The following is a 21768-nucleotide window of genomic DNA, read 5'->3' as shown; positions in this document are numbered from 1 at the left end:
ACTGAAGCGACTTAGCACACACATGTGCACTTGTAAAAGAATGGAATTAGAACACTTCCTAACACCACACACAAAGATAAACTCAAAATTAAAGACCCAAATGTGAGACCAGAAACTATAAAACTCTCAGAGGAAAACACAGGCAGAACACTCGACATAAATCAAAGCAAGATCCTTTTTGGCCCACCTCCTAGAGTAACAGAAATAAAAACAAAAGTAAACAAGTGGGACTTGATTAAACTTAAAAGCTTTTGCACAGCAAAGAAAACCATAAGCAAGGTGAAAAGACAACCCTCAGAATGGGAGAAAATAGCAGCAAATGAAACAACTGACAAATTTTAAAAATATACAAGCAGCTCATACAATTCAATGCCAGAAAAACAAACAACCCAATCAAAAAGTGGGAAGAAGATCTAAACAGACATTTCTCCAAAGAAGATATACAAATGGCTAACAAACACATGAAAGATGCTCACCACCACTCATTATTAAGAGAAATGCAAGTCAAAACTACAGTGAGATATCATCTCACACTGGTCAGAATGGCCATCATCAAAAAGTCTACAAACAATAAATGCTGGAGAGGGTGTGGAGAAAAGGGAATGCCCTTGCACTGTTGGTGGGAATGTAAATTGATACAGCTACTATGGAAGACGGTATGGAAATTCCCTAAAAAACCAGGAATAAAAGCACCAAATGACCCAGCAATCCCACTCCTAGGCATATACCCTGAGAAAACCGAAATTGAAAAAGACACATGTATCACATTGTTCACTGCAGCACTATTTACAATAGCTGGAACATGGAAGCAACCTAGATGTCCACCGACAGATGAATGGATAAAGAAGTTGTGGTACATATACGCAATGGAATATTACTCAGCCATAAAAAGGAACACATTTGAGTCAATTCCGATGTGGTGGATGAACCTAGAACCTATTATACAGAGTGAAGTGAGTCAGAAAGAGAAAGATATAGTACTGTAATGCATATATACAGAATCTACTAGAAAAATGGTACTAAAGAATTTATTTACAGGTCAGCAATGGAGAAACAGACATAGAGAACAGACTTACAGACATGGGGAGAGAGGAGGAGAGGGTGAGATGTATGGAAAGAGTAACATGGAAACTTAAATTACCATATGTAAAATAGATAGCCAACAGGAATTTGCTGTATGGCTCAGGGAACTTAAACAGGGGCGCTGTATCAACCTAGATGGGTGTCATGGGAGGGAGATGGGAGGGAGGTTCCAAAGGGAGGGGATATATGTATACTTATGGCTGATTCATGTTGAGGTTTGACAGAAAACAACAAAATTCTATAAAACAATTATCCTTCAATAAAAAAAAATTAAAAAGAAAAAAAGAATGTAATAAGTTAAAGCACAGTAATAAAAAAACACTTACAATGCTATTTTTTTTTTTTAATAAAATAAACATTTGCCTGAATCTTGAAAGCCACATTCAGTTGGAAGAGAGATCAGAAGAGAAAATAGAGCATTACATGACTCAGTAGACACAGTAACATGGACAGAGTAACATTAGCTCTTCTTACTAGCACTAAGGCTGTCATGAAAACCATATTTACAAGTATAGTAGACACCTTCTCAGAAAGGGATGGGGTCAGATGATGTGAATTTACCATTTTCCAGATTTTAGGCAGCTTGTATTATATAACATTCTCAGCGAAGTCTGTGAAATACCACCATAATCAAATCATTTCCCTAAATTTCTCTATGAGAAATATACAAGAGGGCTGAAATCAAGACTGTAGAGAACCTCACATCAGTTCAAGTAGTATTTGGCCACCAAATGAATTCTGAAATTAAAACACTATTTACAAAACCTTAAAAAACTTTTTATATCTCCAAATTGCAGATAAGGGGACTTATGCTGTATAAGTTCAACTTCCAGCTCTCCTTTAAGGTTGATACGTGAAATGAGATGATGTATATGGCAACTGTAAAACGTGATGTAAACCCAACTTCATATTACCAGTTATTTAAAAGTAAAGCCTGTTAATATTTCACATTTCAAGAACAGAAATAACATTTAAATAGATTTGTAGAGTATCAGCATACAATGAAAACAAATCAAAACACAAAAACAAAGTGCAGATCTCTCCCCCATCCTCCAAGGCTCAAAGAGCAGCTATCCAGCTGTAGTCTACTTTCCTAAATTTTTTCAGTTCCTTTTCTTCTGATTTTGACAACTGATGTATAATGTCTTCTTCCAAATCTGTGTTATTTATATCCTGGATCTTTTCAGTGAAATTATTTTCTTCATCTGAATCATCACTTTCTTTTTCTTCTTCCATATCGACATCATCAGGATTTTCTTCAGCACTTTAACAATAACAGAATAAAATGCAATTACTATTGAAAAATATTTCTAAACAATGACTTTCTAATTTAAGATACTTATGAAAAAAATCATATGAACAAAATTAATTAAAATTCTTGTTACTGAATACACTTTTATTTATTTGACTTAGTAATTCTATACCCTGTAAATACAGATTAAAGCTGAAGGAGAAACACAGGTAAAGAATATTGTGATCAATGATATCACAGATCAGCCTGTTTCTGAAAACAAGTATCTGAACATATCTAATGAACTGCCTTACCTCTTAGTCTCCTTAGACAGCAGCAGTGAGTTTACAAACATGGAGCAGAGGAAAGAAGCAGATGGCAGGACATGGGCTGGAGTGCGAAGAAGCTAGAGTAAAAGAGAAAAACAGGGTTTCATTTAAAAAGAGCAAATGCCAAGGCTTTTATCAACACCAGGTTCTGTTGATGAAAAACCAAATAACTCCTACTTTTATGCAAACAACCCGTCCTCCGACCCCATCAGAAATCCTAAATTTTATGCCATTTAGTTTGAGAATTAAAGTTGCACAATACACAAATGATTATCCAAAAATTATTTGTTACAGATTGATTATACAAAAACTCCAACTTTAGTTAAAGTGCTTTACTGCATTTAATCCATGTCACATAGGTATAAGCAACTAATTTATACTATTAGTTTCAGTATTATGATAAACTTGTGTAATTAGTTAATTACTTACCTCACTAATTGCAGGGATGTTTTCTGTTAAGGGCAGCTGTACCAGCTCATTTTCCAAAGCTTCATTTAACTTGTCATTCTGTTGTTGCTGCCTGTGCTTTCCCAATAAGAAATAAAATGGGGTTGTTGGAAGACTTTCTTCTGCTAATAGCTGTAAGGGTTAAAGAACAGGGAAATAGTTTCAATAAAAAAGGAGGAACTGCCTTCCGATCCAAGTACTACAGTAATAAAATAACAGGGATGAAAGGAATTGTAGGTTATCTTGTATGATTCTTTCACTTCACAAGGAAAGCAACTGTGACTAGTCCATTTACTCTGAGAAAAGCCAACGTGGACACTTAGATGACAGAACAAAATGCACAACTACCACTACTTCTTCCCCCAGTCCTACAAAAACAGCAGCAAAGGGGAGGGCATAAATCTGCAGTAATAAAGACACTGGGTGATGTGGAAAGTGGAAAGCAGGCGGAAGGGTGGTAACTAACCTAGTAGACCCAAGAGAACAGGATTCTAAGCTGGTGGTGGCGAACACTAAGGAGCATCCCAATTTATGCTGTGGTGGTGTGGTTTAGTCACTAAGTTGTGTCTACTCTTGTGACCCCATGGACTATAGCCTGCCAGGCTCCTCTGTCCATGGGATTCTCCAGGCAAGAATACTGGAGTGGGCTGCCATTTCCTTCTCCAAATTTATTCTGTAGAATCTCACAATGCTCAAGAATTGGTACTAACAGTACCTCTGAAAAAGGCTAAAAAAAAAAAAAAGAAAGAAACCCAGTTAGCCTGGTTAAAGCCTATCTCAGGAGCTCTCAGGTTTCCATATCTCCTCCTCAGCCTCAGCAGAAGGCTGGCAGTACGCTCCTTGAAGAGCAGAACCAAGTGCCTCTTTCGACTGCACAGCGCGCTGTAGAGGGCAACGGTGGCTGCGCAGCTGGAGCGGCCCATAGAGGGCGCTTCCCATAGTGCTGGAGGTCAGGTGACACCTCTCAGGCAGGAACCTGGAAGAAGTCTACCTGGGTGATAACGACCAGTCTAAGAGAGAAAGTTCTAAAAGTAATGACTTCAGCTCAGTCAGCTAGTGGAGACCAAGGGTCAAGTTCCATCCAGGCGAACTTTCAAACGGTGATCTTGCTCACTTTTAATTAAAAGCAGACAGCCAAGAATCATCAGACTCTGATGAAAATCTCCAAAACAGATTGAAAAGAAAAAACCTAATGGAAATAAACCATTTGAGAGATACAAAAAAAAAAACAAAAAAACCCAACCCAAACATATATATATATGAAAATAAGATCAGATGAAAAACAAGAAATCTCTCATACTATAAAAAATGGGGAAAAAATAATTACTTTCTAAAATACTATATATTTTACCTAATGTTTATTATCTGTAGCTTCCTATTAGACTGTAACACTACAAATTTAGAGACTTGACCCTTCCATTCACTGATACCCTAAATGTCTAGAGCATACAGTAATGATCAACAAAAAAATGCTGAATGAATTCAATGAATTTTCAGAGAAAACTAAGTCAGGTTACAGATAAAGTATAACAGTATCTTCAAAGTTCTAAGACAAAATGATTTTCAACCTAGATTTCTAAGTAACCAACCAATCAAATGGGAGAGAATAAAAACGAGTCCAAACCTGCAATGTCTTAATTTATTGCATACACCAACAGGGAGATATTTACCAAAGCAAACAAGTAACCAAAGTAAGGGATAAACCACAGGATCTATTACAGCAGAGGTGACTGAATCCCCAGAATGGCAGCAAATGCAGATCCTAAGATGACTGACTACTGTGCAGCAGGTTTCAGGTTTATAATAGGGCAATCAGTTCAGAATAAAGCAGGTCACAGGCTCTTGAAAACACTTCTCAGAATACCTAATATGAAAACCATGAGAGAGGACTCACACACTAGGATAGACTTGGTGGTGAACTAGGTGCCCGCAGTGCAGGAGACCCAGGTTCAATCCCCGTGTCAGGAAGACCCCTGGAGAAGGGAATGGCTGCCCACTCCAGGCTTCTTGCCTGGAAAATTCCATGGACGGAGGAGCCTGGCGGGCTACGGTCCATGGGGTTTCAAAGAATTGGACATGACTGAGCGACTAACACTCTCACTTTCACTAGATGAGAATAGGAAACTGAGCAAATGAAAAGATAAGCAATCATTAACTCCAGATAAAAGAAGCTGGTCATAAAAGGGAAAACAACCTGTTTGTTACTGCATGGCTCAGTCATGAATTGTGTTAACATTTTTAAGGATGAACAGCAATCTAAGATAAATTTAAGATTTATCTACACTGGAAAGATTAGGGACAGAATGTATGTGGGTGTATGTTGTGTATTTGGGGGGAGAGGTGTGGAAGAAATTTCAACGTCAATAGATCACAATTAGAAAATACCAAATCTAATGCCTAGATCTGAAAAATCCAGAATTAGCAATATAAACATGTTTCTTAGAGACAGAGAGGTAAATAAAAACTTCAACTAAACAGCTGAGAGTGAGGATCTTTGTGGGTAATCGCACTTGGTGGTGAAGTTCAAGTTTTCTCACAAAGGTCTCATAAAACTATTTGATTCTTTGGATCACCAGCATATCACTAGCGTTACAAAGTAAAACTACATTTTCAAAGACCACTATGACATCAAATGAAGCAAGTAGTTTCTAAGTATATAATTTAAAACTCCACTTCAGGGCAGGTAAAACATTTTTGTCATAGCTGAGTTTTGAAAGATAAACTTATCTTTGCAGGGAGGCAATGTGCATGATCTGAGCTATAAGTGACCAGAACGTACCTGTTTGCTTGTGGGTGTGAGTTTCTCTTCTGGAGACTGTGTACTGAATGTCAATAAACTCTGAAAAGAGAGGTCAATTAATGATGCAAAATATAAACTGTAGATATTAAAGTTAGAAAATAATGTCAACTTTTCATGCTTATATATATATATGCTCACAGAAAATGTATTTAGTAACTGCTGTGACAGTTCTAAGATTGTTCTGAAAGATATATATATATAAAATCAACTGATAGATCTAATTTAAGCCACTGATTTCTTTATGGTAAATCAAATAAAAAAGTTAAAAAAAGGCCATTTTAACAAATACCATTCCCAATACTCTAATTATCTTTTAGATCATATCTTTTTTACTGTCATGGAATGAATGAATACAAGAAATAGCCTTAAAGGTGGGGGCTAATATACTCCCACCAATAATATGACTCTACTGAGCATATTAGATGATTTGGCAGTGGGTTGAGGTGGGTAGGGAGAGAAGGGGTAATCCTTAATAAAACTATTTCACACATACTAATGACTGCCTTTTCTGAGGTGGATGGTTACCTGTGACTTTGTTAGGAAGTAAAACTGGGATCTGTTCAGCCACTGGTGAGCTTCTGAGGTGAATGATTCAGGGACATCTCGGGGAACAAACACTCCCCACAAGACTTCCTCTCTGCAGATATTCTTTTGAATATATAATGGCCTTGGCTCGCTAGGTTTAAATACAAACACTAGAGGAAAAAAAAACAGACAATAACATTTTGCTGGCAAAGGCTAGTTCTAGCCTCAGATTGGAGGACCATACTCACCCTGGGACTTACCCCATTGAGTAAATGGCCCAGGTCATGATTATTTTAGGCTTTGATTCAACAAGTATCTACGTGATGCCTACTATGTGTCAAGCAGGTTAGGAACAAGGGCTTTGAAGATGACAAAGAGAAAGAAAAATTCCTATTTCTGAGAGCAGGGCCAACTGCAGAAAATAGATACCAAAACATTGCAGAATTACTTTTTGTCTTAAGCTCTAGAACAGACATCTGTGGAGCCTTAAGATCACCAAGAAGGCATGATTAAAGCTCCTTGGGGGTTGGGGGGTGCTTTCAAAATCCTTCAAAGAGGTGAAATCTCTCTTGGATTTTGAAGGCTGAGTAGGAGATGACATGCTGAAAAATGAGGACGTCCTCGAGCTGGAACTCAAGGAAGAGCAGTGGTCAGGCAAGTAGCTTTTGATCCAAAGTAAAGTTTAATTCAAATTACATTAAAGATGCTAAAAAGAAAATTTAGGTTAACAGATTTCTTCTGTCAAAGAAATGTGTGTACTTACAGTCTGAACCAACAGAAGACTGAGTGACTGCAGCAATATTCTCTGAATTGGGATCAGGTTCCATAACTCTCACATTTAATTTCGTACTCCATTCCACTGGGGGAAAAAGGGATTCACTTCTAAGAAGAGATTTACCAAAAGCTTTCTTAAAGTAGGTACTCAATATTTATTGGGACAATCAATTTTATTATTCTTAGGAAGAGGGATTTTATGCTTCCAGATAATACACAGTCAACATACTGAAATTATCTGTGGAAATCCACACTAAGATGAGGGGCAGGAAGCAAAAAAACAGTATTTCTTCCACATGCAATGAAATGGTTATTATTTTAGTGCAACTATGGTCTGATGTTCTTCCACTACTGCTAAATGTGGGCAAAATGTTAACCAGAATCATTGTAGAGAATATAAAATAAGTTATAAACATTCATTACTAAGCAACCACCATGCCTTCCAAACATACTTGAATAAGTAAAATGCCACAGAGTCCATGTTTGTTATGAGGACTGTTAATAGGCTCCATTCAAATTTAATGATGACAGGGGCACTGCAGGTTAATATGCATTATGCATTAGAGAAACTTTCCACAGATTGTTAGGAGGATGGAGAATATGGAGGGCGGCAGAGTCATACACAGTGAAGACAGTGGGGAAAAAAGCAAGGACGATGGACGCTGATTTGTTGAAAATTAGGTAATAATTTATAAACACTGCCGACCTTGAATAACGCGGATTTGAACTGAGCAGGTCTACACATGTGTGCGCTCAGTTGCGTCCACTCTGTGGCCCCATGGACTGTGAACCTGGCAGGTTCCTCTGTCCATGGACTTTTCCAGGCAGGAATACCAGAGTAGGGTACCATTTCCTACTTCAGGGAATAAGCCTTCTTCCAGGGAACAAGGCTGAGTCTCTTGCATCTCCTGCGGTGGCAGGTGGATTCTTTACCACTAGTGCCACTCGGGAAGCCCTTTATAAATACAGCTGACCCTTGAATGACACAAATTTGAAATGAGCGGGTACACATATATACAGACTTTTAAAACAGCGAATGCTACAGCACTGTTCAATCCAAGGCTGGCTGAATCCACAGAGGGTTGTCTCTAAGTTATGTGTGAATTTTTGATTGTGTAGAGGGTCAATCACCCTAACTCCTGCATCACTCAAGAGCCAACTGTAATCAAAGTCTATTATTACAGGCATAGCACTCCTAATTTTCCTATGTGCTCTGATAGCACTTTATAGCAAAAAATATCTTACATGCACAACTGAGCAGATTCCAACAGCACAGAATGCTATTTTCAGTGACACCAAGAAGATACTTGGAACAAGTCAATCTCCCAAAGCAAAGGTGCCTAGATTAAAACAAGGAGGTTAACAATTTAGTTCTACCACACTTGGTTACAGAGGACTGTAGACTTCTCACCCTAAATTAAAAAAAGGAAAGTAACAAGTTAGTTCTGCCATACTCAGTTACAAAGGACTGCTGACTTCTTGCTTTATATTAAAACAAGGAAGGTAACAAGTTAGTTCTACCATACTCAGTTCCAGAGGATTGCAGACTTCCCACCCTAGATTAAAAAAGGGAAGTCAACAAGTTAGTTCTACCACACTCAGTTGCAGAGGACTGCAGACTTCTCACCCTAGATTAAAACAAGGAAGGTAACAAGTTAGTTCTACCACACTCAGTTGCAGAGGACTGCAGACTTCTCACCCTAGATTAAAACAGGGAAGTCAACAACAGTTAGTTCTACCATACTCAGTTACAAAGGACTGCAGACTTCCCACACAGTACTAGTTTTGTGCAATGCAGACTTTTAGATACACACGTTTTTGTTTGTAATTATCCTGCAGAAAAAAGGGGTAAGGAGCACAAAAGGGAAGGTTTATTGAGCTATTTTGTTTCTTTAGGAAAACAGATTTGATGACCAATTCTTTTCTAATATGCTGTACAGTAATTGGCACATATAGAGAAATGTATGTGAAACATACCAAGTTACTTAAAACCGTTTATGCTTTTTTTTTGCCTCAAGAGGCAGATTTGCAATATGAATTGTGAAGTTTTATAAAGTAAATTCAGAATTAGATATGTTAGAAATTATAAAAATTAGCCATTCTGTCCTCAAATGCTCAAGTGACCTGAAATAAAATGGAAGATATTATTGTTAATTCCCTTGCCATTATTAAAAATAATGAAGTTTGAGCGTAACATTGCTTTTATGAAGATGCAGAGAAAGTAAACACTCTCTGGATCTACTGAGGCTTATGCATGGCATCTACGGTTGTGTAGTACAACCAAGAAAACTAATGCACACAGTTTACAAACACAGCATTTCTTAGCTTTCCAGTATTCTGGTGAGCTGCTGGCACCACTGACACACAGGATACCTTTGGAGAAAGCATATATTATTATTAAAGTTTATGTAGAAAGACCTGTTTGAATTTTTTAAAAAATCCAGTAGTTTATACTCTCCCAATTATTTACCTACCTTATTTTCCCAGCTCGTTGACAAAATGTACATTTAAGTTCCCAAGTCTCTGAATCCCATATTGTAACTATTTCTTCAAAACTAACTGCTAGTAATGAGCCATCTTCAGAGAAACAACAGTTAGTTGCTTGGTATTTATGATAACTACCCACAAAGTCACAGGTCCAGCCAACAGCCTTTTCTGTGGAAATATAGAGCATAAAAATAGTATAATGTTAGATAATATTTTAGGGAATTTATTAGACACACAGACTAAAAAACAAGGAAGCAACAAAAAACTTTCCTCCCCTAAATTTAGTTACAAATCATTGACTGATATGAAATTTGTATCCCTTCCAGGAGACCTTAGCCTTCTTCTAGTGGAACAGTAAAGGGAGTAACTGCGAAAGGGAGTAACTTTTTTTTAAAACTCTTTCCTCATAGAATGGAGTAATTAGCACACAATTAATTAAGAATGTCATAAAAAAAGTAAAGATTTGGGAAAGAAAGAATGTAAAAATGTTATTCCCAAATCATTTGAAATTAGGCAATGGTCTACAGAATTATAGTTGAAAAAATCCCCCCAGAATGGATATAGTTTTCATGAGTTAAACATACCAATTCTTAAACTTGTACACGACATATGCATATACTATATTTAAGCAACTTACTGTATATATCAGAATCATCTGTTAATATCCACACTTTGAAGTGGCCATCTTTACTTGCTGTAACCAATGTGGAGCTTTCAGATTTTTCTGCATTACAGAAACAGAGAGCTGTGATGTGGTCCTCATGTGGCATGTTAACCTTTGTATTAAGAACAAACCTAGTAGGAAGGAAACCAATTTATTTTTATACCAGGACAATATGATATACTATCATTGAGTATTAAGAATTCCTTACAAGTTGTACATTTTCCAATAGAATCTTTAAGATTAGGCAACTTATATATTACCACCAGAAGGACCAACAATTGAGTGCTCTGTCACTAATAGACAAAAGACGCAGAGAGTTCCAGCACATTACCTCTGGCCTCAGGTAACTTACATTAACACAGATGATTACGTAGTGTCAACTTACTGGTACAGAATGAATATAAAATAGGGGTCTGTCAAAACATGACACTTGAAGGTTACTACACTAAAACACAGGAAAACTGCAGAACACATATACCTATTTTGAAAAAAAAAAGCAAAAAAGGAAACAGCTATAAAGCCCCTCCTTGTGGCAAGAAGGTACAGAAACACTACCTATTTCGAACTGCCCTAGTCAGTATTTAATAAGTCACCCAAACTACCTCCCAAAGTTTGTTTCTGCCTCGGCAGAACACTGGTGTGAATGAGAGGAACTCATGCTAGCACTGTTTTCTAGAATATCAGCGCAGTGGTCCTGTCTGGCTGACAGATTTTTTAAAAGTCCAGGTTATGAGAGTGGTATGGAGGGACTGTTTCCTTACCTGTAAAATGCAACAACAGGCTTATCTTATGAAGATTCACAAGATAACTGGCACAGAGCACTAAGCCTAGGTCTTGACAAGCAAGGACTTTCTTACCCTTGTGTTTTCTTATTATACATCCATAGTTTCATTTGCAACTCAAGCTCAGTTTCCTTTTCTTGACGTTGCTCCACCGTTGCAAGCCAATTACCATAGCGGCCAAATGCAGCCTTTGTTAGCTCAATTTGGATCAGACCAGAATCATTGATATATTCTTGCTGTATAATATCTAACTGATGGGTTAAAAAAAAATCCAAAATTTTTATTAATGTAAATACGTAAATGTTAAAGCATTCAAGGAATATTAATTAACCACATCATAGATACCTTCTGGAATCTAGAGTAACAGGCTTTTAGACAAAAATGAACTAGCAATTACTTATGGTGATCAAAACTGCCATTAAAAAATGAAGCATATTATATAACGTAAATTCAGTGGTGATAATTTTTCAATGATCTTGAATTTTAGTAATGATTATGCTCCATTTATAGAACTTAGAACAGAATCTTAGATTACAGTAATGTTTTTGTTTCAAATAGTTTTATATAAAATCTCAAGACTAGATTTCACATCACTAGAAACAAAGAGAGCAAAAATAAAACCTACAATTTTTAAGGAGTGAAAAAAGAACAATACTATAAACAGACGAGCGTTTATAATTTTTTCCTTTATTCTATTTCCTTATCTACATCTAAAAATGTATTCAGTGTCTACTATTTCCAGGCTTTGTACTAGAAATGTACAAAGATCAGTAAGCTTTCTTTCTTTGAGAGGTTAAAAGGTGTTGGAGGGAAAGAGACAAAGTGTTAGAGAGGCTGTAATAGAAATCTATAAAGGGTACTGCTAAGTCACTTCAGTCCGACTCTGTGCGACCCCATAGACGGCAGCCCACCAGGCTCCACCATCTCTGGGATTCTCCAGGCAAGAACACTGGAGTGGGTTGCCATTTCCTTCTCCAATAAAGGGTACTGTGGGGCACAACAGAAAAAGTGGAAAGTCTAAACTGCATTTATTAGAATTACAGCAAGTGTTCCTCTTTAATCTACACTGAAAATTTTATCTTCAGTGTGCACATATGATACTGTTTTGCCACAAAACACAGACATGTCTGTGTTGTCAATCCACATATTCTCATAACCCATCCTTGTGATAGATAGAGGTATCTACTCAAAGGTAGAGATGTGTCTAACAGTTAATTAGTGTTGTCTGAAACAATAAAATAAGAGCCTACACAACAGCCCTGACTGGCTTTTACAGGCAGACTTCATCTGCAACCGTGGCCTCATTAGGATCATGCTGTAAACAACTGATAATACAATGTTTAAATAACACAGGCACAGCATCTTAAGAAGTCACAAAAGATACCCAACCCCAGTGGGTGCTATAAAAACTTTCACTAGTTTTAAGATTAGTTAATGCATCAAAATCTTACATTGTATAACTGTTTATCACTTTGGAGAGAATAAAACTGCAGGTGGCCAGGTTTCCCATTCAAAACCAAAGCTTTAGTTCTTGGGTCAATCATCAAACCGGTAAAGATTCTTCTGTCTGCAAAACAAGTGATGAATAGTAGCTGAAATCAGAAAAATATTCACTTTAAAAAATGTACACCATTCCACAGCCAAAGGTCTGCAGTACCTTTCACTAGGCCTTGAATTACTGCAGACGCCTCAAGGTTTCGATGAATGACTGTTATCTCTGTGCGTAAAAACAAACAGTTAAACATAAATGGGTCAGATTTCAAGGCGAAAAAAAAAAAAAGGTGAATTTATATTCTTCTGATATATACCAGAATACAGAAGACAACTGCGTTATGTTCTTGGGGTATGATTGGAGAGTTAGGACTACAGTTCATTATTCAACAGAAAAACTAGGGGTGGGATGAGGGCTTTCCACCCCACCTTTCAGTGCCTGCTGGAACCTCTAAGTTTTCTGCTGTGACTACGACTACACTGAAAATGTTAATTCAGAAACTTCCTTGCCCCAAAAGAGATGGTTACAGTTTACCTTGAAATGAACCACTGCACTAATTGGTTGGTCGGCCATGCTCTCTGTTGAGGTGAAACAAGGCAGTGGGCTATGAGATCCACATCTCAGCTGAGTTATAACAGGTGACTAAATGCACTGGAGGAATCACAAGACGGCCTCCATTTCTGTCAAAATCCCACACTGAGATAATAGCTCTCACACTGAGATAATGGTTATACCAAAGGAAAATCTCGTAGCATTCTTATAAAAATGCCATTATACTGTAAAAACACCAACGCCCATTTCTAAATCCTTCTTTTATTCCCCCAATCATTCCACATGAAAAAGATCTTTAAATGTAAGTGGTACAACAATAACTGAATGTACTCAGCCTTATACTCTCATTCCCTACAGACGCTAATTTATGACATGACACAAACTCATATTTCCCCACGACAACAAAATTCAGACTTACTGTTATCGGAATGTGAAGTACAGAACAAATCCCCGGCTGGTGACACTGAGATATGTTCAATGGTAGCTCCTAAGCGGGGGAGGAACTCCTTATTCTTCTCTGCTGCCTCACGCCACTCTACGAGGACAGACTCACGGCCACCACTCAGCAGACTGCTGCCTTCTCATCCACCCAAAGAAATGAAAAAGACAGAGAAAAAACAAGGATATAATCAAAGTTGTGAGTTTTCCTAATGTTAGAGAAAAACTATTTTAAAAAACGTGCAAACAAGTGTCTTTATATCTTTTAATAAACTTGCAAGACAAAAGATTTAAAGATCACTGATTCATGGATTTTTTTTCTTTCCAGTAATGTGACTACTTTGTTGCTGACCAATTCTGCCAATAACTAGAAAATCTGGGTAACACAAACATCCTCCAGGCCCAAATGACTTCACCAGTGAACTTTTCCAAACATTTAAGGAAGAAATAAACCAGTTTTACTCTCTTCCAGGTAACAAAAAAGAAAGAACACTTCCCAATTTGTTTTGAAGACCAGCATACTTCAGCACCAAAACTAGTACACTATATGAAAAGTGCAAGCCAATTTCTTAACAGGCAAAAACCACCACATGAAAACAGCAAGCTGAATCCAATGATACACTAAAAAGACAGGACATCACCGCAGGGTAAAGTTTATTGCAGCAATGTGAGGTTATTTTAACATTTGAAAAATAAACCAGTGTAATGAACTCTACTTAGAGAATAAAGGAAAAATAAATCATCAGTATTTTATTATAGATGCAGAGAACATAAATGATATTATTCTAGACCCATAATAAAAACTCAGTAAACAAGTAGTGAGACCTTTAAAATTTCACCAAAACACCTATAGAAAATCTGCAAGTAATTTAGTGGTGAAACACTGAAAACCTTCTCCCTGTGTTGGGAACATCATACCACTTTTATTCAACATTAACCTGAGGTCCTAGAGCACTGAAATAAGAAAGGCTTAAAGATCAGAATGAAGTAACAAATTAGATACTAGCACGGTGGATGAACCTAGAATCTGTTATAGTTAAGTAAGCCAGAAAGAGAAAAACAAATATAGTATATTAACACATAAATATGGAGTCTAGAAAAAGTAAGTGATATGGATGAACTTACTTGCAGGGAAGGAAAGGAGATGCAGATGGAGACACAGAATGGACTTGTGGACACAGTGGGGGAGGGAGAGAGGGAGAACGGAGAAAGCAGCATCAGCATGTGTGCACTCTCGGGTGTGAGACGGATAGCTGGTGAGAAGCTGCTGTGCAGCACGGGGAGCCCGGTGTGGTGCTCTGTGAGGGCCTGGAGGGGTCGATGGGGGCAGGGGAGGGGCTAGGGACGGCAGGGATGTACGTGTAATTACACCTGACTTGCATTGCTGCATGGCAGAAACCAACACAACATTGTAAAAATTTAAAAAAAAAAAAAAAGAAATTAACATGTGATACAGTATTATTAACTGAAGTACAGATTTTGTTCACATCTCAGAATTTTATGTTAGTGTCCATTATTTGTTTTCATACTTTATTCAAGACTCTACATTGTATTTAATTGCACTGAGCAGTATCAGCTGCATGCAAAAAATTCTGGTGAATTCTCTTTTCACTTTTATGCTATTACAAATATTTTGTATATTTTCCTTGTTATGGCATCTTAGATATACCCCTCATTCAAAAGTGGACATTTAATTTCCAAATATATGGGATTTTTTAAAGTAGCTTTGCTATTCATTTCTCATTTAAAAGATTCTCTGCAACCACCCTGTTTTTCAGTTCTCTAACTTTAATGAATCTTTCAATGGCTAAGTCAAAGATCTCTCTTGGTAAAGGTCACACTGCACTTGAAGAAAACATGTGGGTTTTTTCAAATATCTTTTGATATTGATCTCTAACATAATTCCACAGTAAAAAGAGAACAGACTGTATAATATCAATACTTTATGACTACAAAATTTCTGCACCTGGTCTTATGTCTGGATATCTCCTAGTTTATAGTCTATGGGAACTTGAATAAAATTTGTATCCTACTGTTGTGTGAAAATTGTATTAATCTTAATTACATCAAACTGGTTCATAGTGCTTTTCAGGTCTACTATATTCTTGTACTCATCTGTACATTCATTCTAATAATTTCTGAGAGTTTGATATTGAAACTCTAACTAGAAATCTTAATTTATCGACTTAAAACAGACAATTGTAATATATATGGTTAAACTACATGTAACTTTGTTTTGTATTTTCCAGGTCTCCTGTAAATGTGTTTTTTTTGTAATTTAAAAAACAACAAAAATTAGATGCTTTCACAGACAGCATGACTGGGTTCAAAGTAGAGCCAAAACAGTTTATACAGTTAATATTTAGCCTAACTTAAAATAGTTCTAAAAACTGTTTGCACAGACAACTAATTTCTTTCTTCAATTAACTCTTATAAATATTCAGGGTCAATTCTAACATTTCACTGACAACCATGTACTATATTACTTCTTGTTCACAAACATTCATGTGATTAAAAAAATGACATCAAGAATTCAGCTGTTAGCCAAGATGACCTGCAGTACCTCCTGTACGAAAGCCCTGGTTCACAGTAGGGCACTTGGTATTCGTTTTCTCCTTCTTTGAGTGCCAACTAATCTAACTATGCCTTCTTCCCTAACCCCACCTGAAAAGGCCGATCCTGAATGTTCCAGGGCTTAAGGATAAGTAAGGCCATCAAGAAAAGCTATGACTAGTAACTAGCTTGACAGGCGGTGGGCAAGATGGGTAAGGACAACAAAAGAGAAAAGTCACAATGACAATATTTATCAGCTGATCTTGGTCCTGATTTGAGAAGAGCCACAGCAGAAACAAACTGAGTAGGAAGGGCAAAAGAACCCGCCTTGGGTCAGGAAAGAATAAAGACACTTGCCTGAACATTACAGACGCATATATACAAAACGCCACAAACACCCTCATTTGTACTCTGGGGGCTGGGGTGGGGGTGGGGTTAAAGATAAGACGGCCTAAGTCTTCCACCCACAGGGTCAACACCCTCTTCATTCTCCTTTTGTTCTCAGTTCCCATATGTCAAGGCTGGACTCTGGCTGTACTACTCTAAGTGTATCAGGCTGGGTCCCACCCTTCCACACACCACTCCCCAACCCCCAAAATCAAAAGCACAAGTGGGCTGAGGATACCTTCTCCTTGCCAAGGCTCCAGTGAGTTAAACCCAAGAAACCCTGCAGGAATCCAGAGCACACAGCACTAAGACTTGTCCTGGCCATCTCTAGGAAGACTTGCAGGAAGAAAATCCACTTTCTCCAGGGACATCAACCCCTGGAGCATCTAGCACCCCCTCCCCTGCATTGTTCGGAACCAGTCAAAATATGACATGATTTTCGGCACACAGGTGTAGGGATGCTGAAGTAACCAAAGACAAAATGTACCCCATATTTCTGTTGCAGGTCATCCTATTTCCAAGGGGGTATTTTTACTCATTACAGCCACTCTCATGCAGCTTAAATGGAACGAAGGACTGAATTAACCTCAAACAGTGAATGTGGCGATCTTATAGGTAAAAAAAGAAAGTTTTGAACTCGATCTAGGTCCAAATCGAGCTTACTAGCCATGTAACCCTTTAAGCAAGTTAGTTCTCAACTATAAAGCTCATTTATAGCATCTGTACAATGAGAATAAAGGTGCCTATTCTTTTTGGAGTCAACGATTAATTGAGATAATGAATGTGAAGCATTAGCAGTCACTTGCTCTTGATAAACTGAGTTAGACTCATGGACAACAAGGGCTTGACAATGTGCACATACATTAAAGCAAAAAAGTAATATGACTTAAATAGGTGTGTATTAACAAGAGGCTTTATGACAGGTGTGCACTTTGATACTCTGAAGGGCTCTGAAACCTTAAGCAAATGGTATTGTGCAATAAGCGTTGTGCTAACTGTGCCTAAAACACGGGTAATATATAAACACTTAAAATTCATTTGGCCCAGGCAATTCTAAGTCTTTCAGACTATAAATACAGTGAATTAAAATACTTGGTTCACACATTTCAAAAGTTCATTTTAATGATTAAATCTGCACTTACCTGTCACTGAAAAAGCCAAATCCATAACCAAATCATGATGCCAATGTAAACATGTGTATGTGTATTTCTTTTCATCATCAAAATTCCTCCTGTTGGAGAAAACCAAAATTCTTAATATGGTCAAAGGGGTATGTTTATCAAGCTCACTGGTTTTAATGTGCAAAAAGAACACTTTCTATTTTTAAACCAGTCACTTCTGCAAACAACAAGCCATCATAGTGTCCTACTAGTTCAATATTCACTGTTGTTACTCTTCCCATTGTACTTAAAGGCTGACAAAAAGCTCTCTTATGGATAAAAGGGACCTTTTTAACTCCTAGGGCCAGGGTGGAAATCTTAAAATAGTAAGTCTGTGCAGCGAAGAGTATAGTAATATAGGAAAGGGAGGACGCCAGCAAAGCCTCATCTCTACTATTAGCAGCTGCTTTTCGGTTCTATCCTTCTCCCTGTACCCAGGTATATCCCTGTTCTGTAGGACTAATCCAGAAGAACTAAATGATCATCAAGCTTTTCAAGAGTAGACTGACCAAAGACGAATTTTGCCATCCTTGTGACCAGTTGCTATGCAATCTTCCTTTGGGTGACATGCTACACATGTAAAGTTGTTCCTAGCGTGTTTCTTATTTCTTGATGATGATAAGGTAAACCTAGAAGAAAAAAATTTTACCTTGATTATTAAAGATTTGGTGGGTGTGATATAGTTAGGTAAAAGGGAGGTCCATCCTTATCAAGCCAAACTGATGAGCTCTCAGATGTATTGAATATAAATGTACGATTTTTAAGAAAAACTGTGACCAGGAATCATGAATTGTGTTTTATAAACATTTATTATTAAACAATATAAACTTTATGTGAATAACATTCTACCATAATAACTTATCCATGGACGCTGAGAGTGAAGTAAAGAATAGACAGTTCTTTTCGTGGTTTTCTACCTGGCCAAAGTTTGTTAAAATTTCTTGTTTAAGCTAAGTTTTTAGTATTAAGTATGGATAAGCCTAAGAAATTATATCTGAGACAACTGGATAATCTGTTCAAAGATGTCAGGATGCTTATTATACTGCAAAGGAAAACAAATGTTAATCTTAAGGCAGAGTTAAAGAGGACAGTGACTTCTCATGCTTAGCACTGTGTTGCTGTGTGCTGTGCCCAATCCTATCTGACTCTGCGCAATCCCACAGACTGTAGCCCACCAGGCTCCTCTGTCCATGGGACTTTCCAGACAAGAATACTGGAGTGGGCTGCCACTTCCTTCTCCAGGGAAACTTCCCAATCCAAAGATCAAACCCATGTCTCTAGTATCTCTTGCACTGGCAGACAGATTCCTTACCAATTTGTCACCTGGGAAGTCCCATGCTTAGCACTAGCCTCTTTAAATACATTATCTCATTCATCCTTACAACTCTATTCAGTTCAGTTCAGTTGCTCAGTTGTGTCCGACTCTGTGACCCCATGGACTGCAGCACGCCAGGATTCTCTGTCCATCACCAACTCCTGGAGCTTACTCAACTCATGTCCATCGAGTTGGTGATGACATCCAACCAGCTCATCCTTTGTCATCCTCTTCTCCCGCATTCTATCTATCCCACCATCAGTCTTTTCCAGTGTCAGTTCTTTGTATCAGGTAGCCAAAGTATTGGAGTTTCAGCTTTAGCATCAGTCCTTCCAATGAATATTCAGGACTGACTTACTTCAGGATTGACTGGTTGGATCTCCTTGCAGTCCAAGGGTCTCTCGAGAGTCTTCTCCAACACACAGTTCAAAAGCATCAATTCTTCCATGCTCAGCTTTCTTTATAGTGCAACTCTCACATCCATACATGACTACTAGAAAAACCATAGCTTTGACTAGACGGACCTTTGTCAGCAAAGTATGTCTCTGCTTTTTAATATGCCATCTAGATTGGTCACAGCTTTTCATCCAAGAAGCAAGTGTCTTTGAATTTCATGGCTGCAGCCAACATCTGCAGTGATTTTGGAGCCCCCCAAAATTAAGCCTGTCACTGTTTCCCCATCTATTTGCCATGAAGTGATGGGAGCGGATGCCATGATCTTTGTTTCCTGAATGTTGAGCTTTAATCCAATTTTGTGACTCTCCTCTTTCACTTTCATCAAGAGGCTTTTTAGTTCCTCTTCACTTTCTGCCATAAGGGTGGTGTCATCTGCATATCTTAAGTTATTGATATTTCTCCCAGCAATCTTGATTCCAGTTTGTGCTTCCTCCAGCCCGGCATTTCACATGATGTACTCTGCATAGAAGTTAAATAAGTGGGGTGACAATATACAGCCTTAAAGTACTCCTTTCCCTATTCGGAACCAGTCTGTTGTTCCATGTCCAGTTCTAACTGTTGCTTCTTGACCTGCATACAGATGTCTCAGGAGGCAGGTAAGGTGGTCTGGTATTCCTATCTTTTGAAGAATTTCCCACAGTTTGTTGTTATCCACAGTCAACAGCTTTGGCATAGTCGATAAAGCAGAAGCAAATGTTTTTCTAGAACTCTTGTGCTTTTCTGATGATCCATTGGATGTTGGCAATTTGATCTCTGGTTCCTCTAAATCCAGTTGAAAATCTGGATGTTCATGATTCACGTTCTATTGAAGCCTGGCCTGGGGAATTTTGAGCATCACTTTGCTAGCGTGTGAGATGAGTGCAACTGTGCAGTAGTTTGAACATTCTTTGGCATTGCCTTTCTTTGGGATTGGAATGAAAACTGACCTTTCCCAGTCCTGGGGCCACTGCTGAGTTTTCCAAATTTGCTGACATATTGAGTGTAGCACTTTCAAATCTTTTAGGATTTGAAATAGCTCAACTGGAATTCCATCACCTCCACTAGCTTTGTTCATAGTGATGCCCACTTGACTTTGCATTCCAGGATGTCTGGCTCTAGGTGAGTGATCACACCATCATGGTTATCTGGGTCATGAAGATCTTTTTTGTGTAGTTCTTCTGTGTATTCTTGCCACCTTTTCTTAATATCTTCTGTTTCTGTTAGGTCCATACACTTTCTGTCCTTTATTGTGTCCATCTTTGCATGAAATGTTCCCTTGATATCTCTAATTTTCTTGAAGAGATGTCTAGTCTTTCGCATTCTCTTGTTTTCCTCTATTTCTTTGCACTGATCACTGAGGAAGGCTTTCTTATCTCTCCTTGCTATTCCTTGGAACTCTGCACTCAAATGGGTGTATCTTTCCTTTTCTCCTTTGCCTCTAGTTTCTCTTTTCTCAGCTATTTGTAAGTCCTCCTCAGACAACCATTTTGCCGTTTTGCATTTCTTTTTCTTGGGGATGGTCTTGATCACTGACTCCTGTACAATGTCACGAACCTCCATAGTTCTTCAGGCACTCTATCAGATCTAAATCCTTGAATCTGTTTGTCACTTCCACTGTATAATCGTAAGGTATTTGATTTAGGTCATATCTGAAGAGTCTAGTGGTTTTGCCTACTTCCTTCAACGTAAGTCTGAATTTTGCAATAAGGAGTTCATGATCTGCATTTAATGGTATCATTCCCCTTTAAAATGTATGTTAATCTGAAGTGCAAGGAGGTTCAACGAACTAATTTGAATCATGTTAAGCCCAGATATCCGAAAGCCTATATTCATTCCTATTGCCATAAAATCAATGAGGATCATCTAGAAAAGACTTTGGAAACCACATCTCAATTCTGACAGCAGAAATCTATGCGTGGATGGGGTTTTAGGGAGACAAACTCCCTAGGATTTTGTGGGTAATAATTTTAACTCACTGTGGATTAAAAATTCTACCTTTATATCTTGTGGTTTCATAATTTTAATATGGTATAGAAATAGCATTGGGTCACAGGATGAATAAAATTAAGATAAATACAAGTACAATGAACTCTTGAGTAAATAAAATAAAGCTATCAGAACAGAATTCTTACCTTGTTGTTGTTTTCTTTTTGAAAAAATAAACAGACAAGTAGAAGTCCCGTACTGCAGCCACATACTCCCCCTGGTAGTGCAAAGAGAAGATAAATTCATAAAAACAGTTAACACCCTTTCAAAAGAAACATTCTCATCACAGTAGTTAACAAAGCAACAAAATTGTTTTGCTGATTGAGTA

At 37.7% G+C, this 21768-nt stretch overlaps 1 protein-coding gene across 1 annotated transcript in view; it reads right to left on the bottom strand.

Annotated features, from left to right (window-relative positions):
* Window positions 1-1838: 1838 nt before the first annotated feature.
* WDR75 (WD repeat domain 75) overlaps window positions 1839-21768 on the bottom strand; it is a 34567-nt gene continuing 14637 nt past the window's right edge. The window contains exons 6-21 of the mRNA XM_040227785.1: window positions 21587-21657; window positions 18214-18333; window positions 17687-17775; window positions 13585-13743; window positions 12780-12839; window positions 12574-12689; window positions 11198-11373; window positions 10314-10471; window positions 9664-9844; window positions 8435-8529; window positions 7179-7274; window positions 6416-6585; window positions 5870-5929; window positions 3073-3222; window positions 2629-2720; window positions 1839-2347 (exon numbers count right to left, since the gene is read on the bottom strand). Of these exons, the coding sequence (XP_040083719.1) occupies window positions 2143-2347; window positions 2629-2720; window positions 3073-3222; window positions 5870-5929; window positions 6416-6585; window positions 7179-7274; window positions 8435-8529; window positions 9664-9844; window positions 10314-10471; window positions 11198-11373; window positions 12574-12689; window positions 12780-12839; window positions 13585-13743; window positions 17687-17775; window positions 18214-18333; window positions 21587-21657 (1998 nt within the window). The 3' untranslated portion in view covers window positions 1839-2142. The remainder of the gene's footprint in view (window positions 2348-2628; window positions 2721-3072; window positions 3223-5869; window positions 5930-6415; window positions 6586-7178; window positions 7275-8434; window positions 8530-9663; window positions 9845-10313; window positions 10472-11197; window positions 11374-12573; window positions 12690-12779; window positions 12840-13584; window positions 13744-17686; window positions 17776-18213; window positions 18334-21586; window positions 21658-21768) is intronic.

This window comes from Oryx dammah, unplaced genomic scaffold (genome assembly GCF_014754425.2).
Source record: "Oryx dammah isolate SB20612 unplaced genomic scaffold, SCBI_Odam_1.1 HiC_scaffold_27, whole genome shotgun sequence".
Taxonomy (NCBI): Eukaryota; Metazoa; Chordata; class Mammalia; order Artiodactyla; family Bovidae; genus Oryx; species Oryx dammah.
This window is presented reverse-complemented; position numbering and strand designations above follow the sequence as displayed.